The sequence below is a fragment of the Jaculus jaculus genome, chromosome 3 (assembly GCF_020740685.1).
Source record: "Jaculus jaculus isolate mJacJac1 chromosome 3, mJacJac1.mat.Y.cur, whole genome shotgun sequence".
In the NCBI taxonomy this organism is placed as follows: Eukaryota; Metazoa; Chordata; class Mammalia; order Rodentia; family Dipodidae; genus Jaculus; species Jaculus jaculus.
In genome coordinates, this window is record NC_059104.1 from 183,668,601 (window position 1) to 183,679,773 (window position 11,173).

General features: G+C 50.6%; 1 protein-coding gene across 4 annotated transcripts in view; it reads right to left on the reverse strand.

The window, feature by feature from the left end:
* The window catches only part of Plekha7 (pleckstrin homology domain containing A7), a 212,180-nt gene that overhangs the window by 200,921 nt on the left and 86 nt on the right, over positions 1-11,173 (reverse strand). For 3 of the 4 annotated variants that reach the window (XM_045146617.1, XM_045146616.1, XR_006636347.1), the window contains exons 2-3: positions 10,990-11,066; positions 10,835-10,892 (exon numbers count right to left, since the gene is read on the reverse strand). In XM_045146617.1, coding sequence (XP_045002552.1) covers positions 10,835-10,892; positions 10,990-11,066 — 135 coding nt within the window. The remainder of the gene's footprint in view (positions 1-10,834; positions 10,893-10,989; positions 11,067-11,173) is intronic. The other variant, XM_045146621.1, reaches the window with a different exon arrangement.

An 11,173-nucleotide genomic window follows, 5' to 3' on the forward strand; every position in this document is an offset into this window, starting at 1 on the left:
CATTGTGGAGCTTCGCCTTGAGTCTGTAAGCCAAAATAAACCTCTTTTTCCCAGAAGCTGCTCTTGGTTGGGTGAATTCTACCAACAATGCGAACCGGACTGCAACACTCCAAGACCCACATAAACAAATGGGTGTGGCCACCTGCACCTGTAACCCAAGTCTCCTAGAGGAACAGAGACCAGAGCATCTTCAAAGCTCATAGAAAAAAAAAAGCTCCAAGGTCAGTAAGAGACTCGGCTCATGAGCAAGCAGGCAGAAGAGCGATAGAGTGGGCTACCCAGCATTCCACTCTGGCCACCACAGGCTACCACACCCTGCCACAGGAAGAGCACATGGCACACTGCATGGGCACACACAGGTGCCTACACCACGCACACCACATTACACACAAAAGCAAAGCCAAATAAAAAATAAAGACAAGTCTCAAACATAGATCTGGACTGGGGACATGGCTCCGTGGTTAAAGGTGCTTGCTTGTGAAGCCTATTGGCCCAGGTTTGATTCCCCAGTACCCACATAAAACCAGAAACACAATTTGGCACATGTGTTTGGAGTTCATTTACAGTGGCATGAGGCCCTGGTATGTGCCTACATTCATATTCTCTCTCTTTCTCTCCACTTTCTCTCTCTAAACAAAATATTATTTAAAAAAAAAAAGAAAGAAAGAAAACACCAGGCTGTAGAGATGGCTTAGTGGTTAAGGCACTTGCCTGCAAAGCCAGAGGACCCAGGTTCGATTCCCCAGGAGCCACATTAGCCAGATGCACATGGTGGTGCACGCATCTGGAGTTCATTGGCAGAGGCTGGAAGCCCTGGCACACCCATTCATTCTCCCCCCCCCCCCGCCTCTTTTTCTGTCAAATAATCTTTTTTAAAAAGAAGAAAACACCCTTCTTAGCTGGACATAGTTGCTAACACCTGCAATCTCAGTACTGGAGGAGGCTGAAGAAGGAAGATAGCCATGAGGTCAAGGCCAGCCTGGGATACAGAAAAAGAGAAAGAGAGGGAGGAAGGATGGAAAAAGGTTAGAAGGAAAGGTTGGCTAGCCCAACCTCAGATTTCCTCAAGAGAGCAAAACCCAGCCCCTCTGCCAACTACTCACTAGGCACTTCCTTCATAGGATAGCTTAGTAGGGGTAAATTCTCATAGAGCCAAGCACTGGTTGACGACAGGCATGGTCACTATCCCCACTTGCCAGTGAAGAAATACCTGGAGATACAGAGGTTACAGTGGGCTGCCCACGCTAACAGCAGTCAGGGCTTCGAGCCCAGCCCTCAGATTCCAGCAACTCTGTTCTGTAGCCACCGTGAGGCACCACACCTCTGACACAGGAGTGAACACCATCTTTGGGCAAATGTGCCCCCCATCAACCCTCCCTCCTGAAGCCAAGTGCAGGGTTTCACTCAGGGCCTGCCCAACACTATTCCTCTCACAGAGACTATGACCCACCTGGCCCCTGCCAATGCATGTACCATGGCTGCTGTTTTCCAAAGCTACCTGCCTTCCTCTCTCACCAACTAACGTCCCCAAAGGTCTCTCCTCTCAGAGCCGCACCCCACGCACCCAGACTGAAACTGGCCAGGGTCCGCTCCTCCTTTGCACTGGGCCCTGATGGAGGTGGAGACAGCACCTCTGGCCACAGGGCCCAGTGCAGAGTCCCATCTGCTTGCTCACTGGCAACTAAACAGATGACTCCTCCACTGAAAACCACAGTTCTTTCAGAGGACTCACCCCAGTTGTAGACTACTGAGTCCACCTGTGGACAGACATGGACAACTCAGTGTGCAAGTACAAAGGACGCGAGGATCGGTGACTAAATTAACCTAGACCCTCTGGCTCCGGTCCTCTTGGGAAGGGGGAGCATCGTCTCTTCCTTCACCCAGTGGCACAGCACATAGGAGGCCACACAGAAGGGCCTTGGGCACAAGCTGGAGTGGGGCCTCTGCCCTCTCTCCTCACAGGATGGGGTGTGTTCTAAGGAGGCAAAGAGAGGCCACAGGCTAGCTCCAAGCTGTCAGACCTTAGCAGAAACACCCGAGAGCCCCAGAAAGCACTGGCTGGAACACTACCACGCTCCCTGTCAGGCCCCAAAAGGCAGCCAGGCTCTAAGAAGGATTAAGAGGGCTCATCATCCCCTAAGCTGAATCAGCTGACACCTGGGGAAAGGGGCAACAGAGAAGAGGAGGGGGGAGGATGAGAGGAGAGAAAAGGGAGAGGAAAAGAGAAGAAGAAGGAGGGGAGGAGGGGGCGAGAGGAGGAGGAGAGAGGAGGGTGGTGCTCTGATGAGGAGGTCCATTCCCCCAGAGCACCAAGGACTCGCTCACAACTCTGCCTGGGTACCATGACCACACCCACCGCTCTTCCTCCTGGTGGGGTCTTTCTGAGACTCAAGGGGCTTCTGCATTGGGGTCATCAAGGAAAGGACAATGAACCAGTTTGGGTGGACAGACCCTCAGGAAGGACTCGGAACCAAGGGAGAGATGTGAGCCAGGCGCCATGGGCTATGGTAGAAACTGCACTTTATTTGGCATCAAGATGACACAGGTTCAAGTCCCAGCTGTCGCACTGATGCTCTGGCCAAGAAGCTGTCCCCTACCCTACCTCAAATGACGTGTGCATAAGGACCATCACTGCATGTAATTCTAGAAGGACCTGAATGTGCGGCGACTACACAGCAACACGGGATGAGACCTGTGACCTGGACACCACACGATCCATCTGTCTCTCAGTGGTCAGAACTGACACCAAGTGGCTGCCCAGTTTAAGGAGCAACTTCCATGCTACCTCTAAATGCCCAGGAAAGAGGCATGCCTGCCTCTGCACACCGCCTTAGGCTCTGGGTCCCCGACTACGACAGCCTGGGTCTTGGACAGATGTGCTGAGACGCGGCCACACACCATTGTGAGGGTCTGTGCTGCTGCTTGTCTGCTTTGAAATAAACAGGGTTTTGCTATGTAGCCTGTGCTGGTCTTGAATTTGCTAGGTAGGCCAGGCTGGCCTCAAAGGCTGAGATTACAGCACATACCATACCTGACTGATCTCTTTACTCCAGGTAACTGCACACTTACATAAAACCTGCAGAGTGGGGCTGGGCTGTAGCTCAGTCAGCAGAGCGCTTGCCTCCCATGCATAGGCCGCAATTTCCTCCCGAACATAAACCAGGCACGGTGGCACACACTTAGAATCTCTAGTTCTCAGGGGTATAGACAGGAAGATCAGAAGTTCAAGGTCATCCTCACCTACATATTCAGCTCAAGGCCAGCCTGGGCTACATAAGACCTTGTCTCAAAAAAAAAAAAAAAGCCAGCTGTGGTGGTGCATGCCTTTAACCTCAGCACTTGGGAGGCAGAGGTGGAAGGACTGCTGTAAGTTCAAGGCTACCCTGAGACTACGGAGTGAATTCCAGGTCAGCCTTGGCTATAGTGAGACCCTACCTTGAAAACAACAAAAGGAAAGCGAGAAAGAGAAAAAGAAAGTTGCAAGAGTCCCCACAGTAGAGTGTCCCCATGTGCCCTTCACCCACGGGTAACACTGTATCCGCTAACCTGTCATCTACTCCTTCCCCCATGCACTTTTATACAAACACCGATTTTGGGGCTTGAGAGATTGCTTAGTGGTTAAGGTGCTCACCTGTGAAGCCTAAAGACCCAGGTTTGATTCCCCAGTACCTACGTAAGCCAGATGCACCAGGTGGTGCACACATCTGGAGTTTGTTTGCAGTGGCTAGAGGCCCTGCTGCACCCATTCCCTCCCCCTTTCTCTCCCTCTTTCTTTCTGTCTCACTCTCTTTAATAATCTGATTCTAACCACTGCATCGAAAAGCCCTAGTCTAGGAGACAGGAGGTTCTCCTGAATCCTGAAAGGACTGAACCAATGTGACTGCAGCAAAGTCACTTTACCCTAATGACCCAAATTTCTGCAGCAAAAAAAAGCGGGGGGAGGGAGAGGTAATTATGAGATTTAAACCAGATGAGGTTCATGAAACATGCTACAAATAACAATCACATTTCCAAAAGCCAGAAAGCAAATATTTTGTCATTTAAAAACAACAAGCAAATAAAACCATATTCCTCCAAGTTTTTCCCTCTGCCAGTATTTACTTAAGACACCATGCCAGTTTACTGAGATACTGCCATCTTACTGAGCAAGAAGATTCTGTCCCTGCCAGCCTACAAAGATGGCACCAGAGCAGGCACCTCATCAAGTTGTCCAGTAACCCACGCCCTGCCCCACTGTCAATCTTTCCTTTTTTTGTTTGTTTGTTTTGTTTTGGTGTATGTGGTCTGCGTTCATTCTTTCAATTCTGGAGATTGGATAAAGAGCCTAGACTACACTATGCAAATGCTCTGCCACCAGCCACAATTCCAAGCCCTACTCTTTTTCTTTTCATTTTCAGACAAGACTTACTAAATTGCCCAAGTTTGTCTTAAACTCCCAAGCAGGCCTCAAACTTGTTTTTCGAGGTAGGGTCTTATGTAGTCTAAGGCTGGCCTCCAACTCATAGAGATCTTCCTACCTCCACCTCCTGAATGGTGGAATTAAAGGCATTTGCCACCACAGCCAGGAGAGAGAATGGGCACATAAGGGCCACTAGCTGCTGCATGCGCCACTCTGTGCATATGGCTTTATGTGGGTACTAGAGAACTGTACTCAGGTGGTTAGGCTTTGCAGGCAAGCGCCTTAACTGCTAAGCCATTTTTCCAGCCCACGCCTCTTGCTTTTTTATTTATTTGAGAGAGAAAGAAGCAGAGAGAGAAAAAGAGATAATGGGCACGCCAGGGCCTCCAGCCACTGCAAACTCACTCCAGACACATGCACCACCTTGTACATCTGGCGTATGTGGGTACTAGGGAAACCTTGGTCCTTTGGCCTGGCAGGCAAGCACCTTAACTACTAAGCCATCCCTCCAAGGCCCCTCTTGCTTTTTTAAGCAATCTTCTTTTCCAGGGTCTTCGCTTTCAGAAGTGCCATATTTATTCCCACTGATACCAGAAAAGAATGCAAAGTGTCACTGAGGCACAATTTTCTTTCATTGCTGCTGCTTCCTTTCACAGCCTGAACTTGGAACCCAGAGCCTCATGCATGCTAAGAAAGCAGTCTTCCACTGAATTACCCAACCCCAGTTCTTCTGAAGGCAGAAGAAATTTATGCCACACACACACCATCTTGACACAGAGCCCTGCAAACAGGAAACACCCTCCTCCACGGGCAAAGTGCCTTCAGTAACTTGCCACTGTTTGTCTTAGAGGTTGTTTCAGAACTTTGGGGAGCTGTTTTGATACCTTGGTACAGATCAGGGCTTGTAATCCTTCCTTCAGCTTTGTACAAAACCTCACTGTCAGTGCTTTCCCACAGAATCTGACCCTGAAACCCATGAACCAGCTTTCACTCTTGATAACACCACCAGGAAGTGAAAGGCAAAGTGTGGGATTATGCCAAAGCCAGGCAAGCTGTAGGACCTTTTCTTAACCTTCAACAAGAGGATTTCAGGATTTCCATTTTAAATACATGTAAGCGGTTACCTTCCCAGCATCAGTGTGAGACTTCAATTTCTGACTTGGAATGAAGTTTCTGGAATTGCTGGTCTGTCAAGTTTCACTGGCTTTCCTGACAGGCCTTCTAGCTAACTGGGATCCACCTGACATCTGTCACACCTGGTTCACTCCGCACCGCCTGGCTCCTCCTATTCCCCCTTTAATTGCAAACTAAAAAAATGGGGTTGCTGCATGTGAAAGGTGTGTCCGAGACACTGAGCATGGACTATAGAAGGGGACTGGAGGAGGCTTGAAGCTTTGGCACTGGCCTTGTCTCAGCTCTCTGCCTATGGGGAACAGGTTTTCAACTCCCCGCTCCCAACTTCCTGGAGCTCTCCCTGCTTCAGTCCTGTGCAGGGGCCTTGGGCTGGAGCACTCGTGAGCCGTGTCACCGGGGCTGTGCGCTCATGAACCGTGTGTCACTGGGGCTGTGCACTCCTGACCTGTGTGTCACTGGGCTACAGTGATTCTACATCAGAGGCAAAGGGCCTGACATCTGCATTTACAGCTTTATAGTTTACAGAAATATGGAGATGAGCTCACTATAAAATATGTAACTGGGCTGGAGGGATGGCTTAGCAGTTAAGGCATTTACCTGCAAAGCCAAAGGACCCAGGTTCGATTCCTCAGGACCCATATTAGCCAGATGCACAAGGGGGCACATGCATCTGGAGTTCGTCTGCAGTGGCTGGAGGCCCTGGCATGCCCATTCTCTCTCTCTCCCCCCTCTATCTCTGTCAAATAAATAAATAAGTAAATAAAATTGAAAAAAAAAGTTTTAAAAAATATGTAATTTTAAATATTTAGTTTTATTTATTTATTTATTTGACAGAGAAAGAGGAAGAGAGAAAGAGAGAGAGGAAGGCAGGGAGAATGGGAATCTGGAGTTCGTGTGCAGCCGCAAGCCTGATGCACCCATTCTCATCGTCATTCAATTTCTCTCCTCTTTCTCTCTCTCTCCTCCCTTCAAAAAGATGGAAACACAAGAGAAAGACTATCAAAGCAAGGAAGAAGTTTCAAATTATACTGACTTGTTTTGGTTTCACATAGCCCAGGCTGGCCTCCTCAAATTCCCTATAAAAGTGAAGATGGCCTTTAACTCCTGGACCTTCCCACTTCCATCTCCAAAGTTCTGGAATCACATGCGTTCACCACCATGCCCAGCTTATACTGTAATACTTCTGATCTTCTTGTCTCCAACTTCCAAATCCTGGGATTACAGATATATTCATTGACACCCAGCTTTACTATAGTACTTTTATTATTGACTTATTGACAGAGAATGAGGAAGAAAGAGAGAGAGAGAGAATGGGCAAGCCAGGGCCTCCAGCCACTGCAGACGAACTCCAGACACGTGAGACCCCTTGTGCCTCTAACATGGGTCCTGAGGAATCAAACCTGGGTTCTTTGGCTTTGCAGGCAAACACCTTAACCATTAAGCCATCCCTCCAGCCCGTACTATAATACTTTTAATGGCTGTTTTTTGTTTTGTTTTGGCATTTTCTGTGCTTTTTAAACAAGAGGTCTAGCATTTTCACTTTGCACTGGAACCCTGCAAGTTTTGTAGCTGGCCCTGTTCCAAGAATGGCTTCAGGTCACAGGGAAGAGAAAGTCGGCTTTATTCTAAGCCTCCAACAAGTCATTTCCGAGTTCCACTGCTATTACCTGAACCTGGCCCCCACAGAAAGAATGACCCCTGCACAGGATGGCCCCACAAGTCCCGAAGATAAGGCGGGGATAGTTGAAGCTAAGAGGTACCTCGTGCAATCAGCTGGTCCTCATCAGGATCTTGGAACCAAGTCAGAGAATAAATACTAAGACCTCACAGCCAGGGAGGGAGGGGACCAATGGCCAACAGACAGCCTAATCCCCAGGTGCAGAGTGCTGGGCTCATGAGGCCAAGAAGCCACAGGAGGCTGTCTGAGCCTCCACTGGATGGGTTCTACTTGGATGCTGCTCCTGACAGGGAGTTATTTCATCTAAGACGCCTGGAGTCCAAGCACCAGTCCTGACAGGCCCTTTCCTGAATGCCTGGCTCTTTTACCCTGCCTGGTCTGTTCCCCATACATGTTTCCAACCAAGAGGTTTCCAAAGCTGAGAATACCTAGTTAACTCCCATGGTGTCTTGAAGACACAGCCACTTTCACAAATACCAAGGGCATAGGCAGTGTCAGCCTGAGCCAAGACTTCGACACAAATAACAGGATGCTTGCCCTCAAGCAGCAGCCTTTGAGCGGGTGCGGTGGCTACGCCTGCAATCCGAGCACTCAAGAGCCAAGGCAGGAGGACGGTGGAGCAGCCTAGGAGCTAGGCCTACTGCTACAGACCTGTAGTCCAGCCACTCAGAAGCTGAGGCAGGATGATCAAAAGTTCAAGAGCAGGGTCTGGAGAGATGGCTTAGTGGTTAAGGCATTTGCCTGCACAGCCAAAGGACCCTGGTTCGATTCCCCAAGACCCACGTTAGCCAGATACTCAAGGGGGCGCATGAGTTTGGAAGTCGTTTGCAGTGGCTGGAGGCCCTAGAATGCCCATTCTGTGTGTGTGTGTGTGTGTGTGTGTGTCTGTCTGTCTGTCTGTCTGTCTCCATCTCTGTCTCCCTCTCTCTCTCTCTATATATATATATATAAAATAAATAAATTATATTTAAGGACTCCTTACAACATGCTCCTCCAGACACAAAATGGCCTGGATATCCATGACCTCACAGTGCCTGACATTACCTATACGAGACCATCATAATAAGAGGAAAAGATCATGACATCAAAATAAAAGAGAGACTGATTGACAGGGGAAGGGGATATGATGGAGAATAGAGAGAGAATTACCATGGGACCATTGGACATTGTTTACAATCATGGAAGTTGTCAATAAAAACATTAACTTAATTAAATATTTAAAAAGAAAAAAAAGTTCAAGGACAATTCGGGTCACACACAGTAAGGTACAGGCCCATCCTGGGCTACAGAGTGAGATCTTGTCTCTAAATAAGTAAATAACTAAATAACAACAGTTCCTGGTATTTCTTTTACAAGGACTCAAAAAGATCAGGCAAGCAGGTCATGTAGTGGTACACACTGTGTCATCAGTACTCAGTAGGCACAAATGTTCAAGGCCAACCTGGACTATGTAAATCCCTGTCTTTAAAATAATAGGCTAGAGCCAGGCATGGTGGCTCATGCCTTTAATCCCAGCACTCGGGAGGCAGAGGTAGGAGTACTGCCATGAGTTCGAAGCCACCATGAGACTACATAGTTAATTCCAGGTCAGCCTGAATTACAGTGAGACCCTACCTCAAAAAGGAAAAAGAAAAAAAAAAGGAAAAACCTCATAGAACATCGACTTCTTAAAGGAACAACACCTAGTCTAAAACTGTGAGACAAGCAGGGAGTGGTGGCGCATGCCTTAAATCCCAGCACTCAGGAGGCAGAAGTAGGAGGATCACCATGAGTTCAAGGCCACCCTGAGACTACAGAGAGTTAATTCCAGGTCAGCCTGGACCAGAGTGAGACCCTACCTCAAAAAAAAAAAAAAAGCTAAAACTGTGAGACTGAGTGACAGATTCCTCATACCTTCGCCCCTTATCAATGCAAAATCACATCACAATTGCAAAAATCCATATGCCTCCATTCAGAGTTTCCTGCTTAAAGAAATAGACTGGGGGAGGGGCATATTACAATCTCTGCTAAGTGATATATGGTAGCACATGCCACCAGCCTGACCTCTATAGCAAGACCTTGTCTCAGAAACCCAAGGGTTGGAGACATGGCTCAGTGGTAATGCCCTTGCCTAGGAGTGTAAGACCCTGAGGTCAAACCTAGTGCCCCCAAAACACAGACAAAAGAAAAGAAATGAAAACCCTCTGTTCTCAGGAGGCAGAAGTAGGAGGATCACGGTAAGTTCAAGGCCACCCTGAGACTACATAGTGAATTCCAGGTCAGCTTGGACTAGAGTGAAACTCTACCTAAAAAAACTTTTTACCCTGGCCATTTACCACTTTCCTACCTGTGACTTTTCATTCACCACTTCCTTGGCCACAGAGCCTTTTTGTTCACTGAGCTTGATGGTTTTGTACCTTCACCATGTGCACTGGCTGTTTCCCTTTTTCTGACCTACTTTGTTCCCAACCCCTTCACCACCACCACTCCTGGCCCCTGGCACCACAGCATGACTTCTTGTCAAACTTTAAATGCCAGTGACACACAGAAATCACCCCTGGTCAGGATCCCAAACCAATTCTGCCACCCAGCCACTCCAAATCACCTTGCCTCATTTTATGTTCTGCACAGTGATCATCACTGTCTCATTGGCTTAACTATGTTTTGTCCCTTCTGTCCACTAGACTGCAAGCTCGCTGAGCAGTGACAGTCCTCCCCTCTACAAAGCTCATCCATCAGTATGTCGATCATCACGCCAGAGGCCAAACTGGAGAAGAAAGCTCTGGGGTTTCCTTCGTTATACACCGACCCTCAGTGTTTCCAAGCTGGCGCAGAAATGAATTCTGACCCCCACCCCCTGTAGTGCACTTAGTACCAGCCAAACCACAGGCCTGCTGGACCTTTGGCTAGGTCATTCATTCTGTGAACAAACATTTACTGAGGGCCTTCACGGTGCCAGGCATTGGGGCAAAGGATCAAAGGCAAGTGTGGACTCGGATCTCACGGGGAGCCGGCAGAAAGAGAACCGCTGCAACACGGGAAAACTGGGGTGTACAGCGAGTTAGAGTCTGACACCCATGTGGACCATGGGGCCGTGCTCCGGGGCTCAGGGCGGTGCAGCCCAGGCAGAGGGCACGGTTCCCTGCTCAGACTAGACGGCTCATTCGAGGAGTGTGTGACAGACCGGGGCCCAACGCGGGCACTGAGGAGGATGCAGCGCCCGGGTACCGGTCCAACCCTCAGGGACCACACTATCCGAGAGCCCCTCCCCTCCCCCACTGCGCCAGTCCTCAGCCCCTCCCCGCCCTCCTTCCATCCAGCCAGCCCTCCATCCATCCAGCCGTCTCCTTCCACGCCTCCCTCCCTCCATCCATCCCTCTATCCACCCATCCCTCCCGCCCTCCATCATCCATCCATCCCACCCTCCCGCGGGCCCGGGGAGCAGCCCGACCCCCGCGGGGAGGCCGAGCCCCAGAGTTTGCCGCCTCGCCTCGGGCCCCCGCGGCAGGACCCCGGCCCCCGGCCCCCGCGAGCCCGCCACGCTCTGCGCACACAAAACCCCAGAGCGGGAGCCGAGCGCGCCAACTCCGCCCCGTCCCCGGGGGAGGGAGGGCGCGGCGGCGGCGTGGCCCTCGCGGACTCACTCGATGAAGAAGCTGGCGCCCTCCTCCGTGAAGCCCTCCTCCCAGCCGCGGGGCAGGTCTGCGGGAAGGAAGGCCAGAAAAGTGCCGTCAAAGTTGGGCGGCCCGCCGCGCGAGCGCCCCGGCCCCGCGCGCGCCCCGGCCCGTCCCCCGCCCACCTGAGCGGATCATGTGGCCCGAGTTGACGGGCTCTCCGGTGCGCGGGTGCAGCCAGGTCGTGCGGCGGAGCTGGTCGCTGCGGGACAGAGGTGCACCTGTTAGCGCCGCCCGCCCGGCCCGGCCCGCCTCCCCGCCTCCCCGCCTCCCCGCGCGCCTCGCCTCGCCGCGCCGCGCCGCGCGACG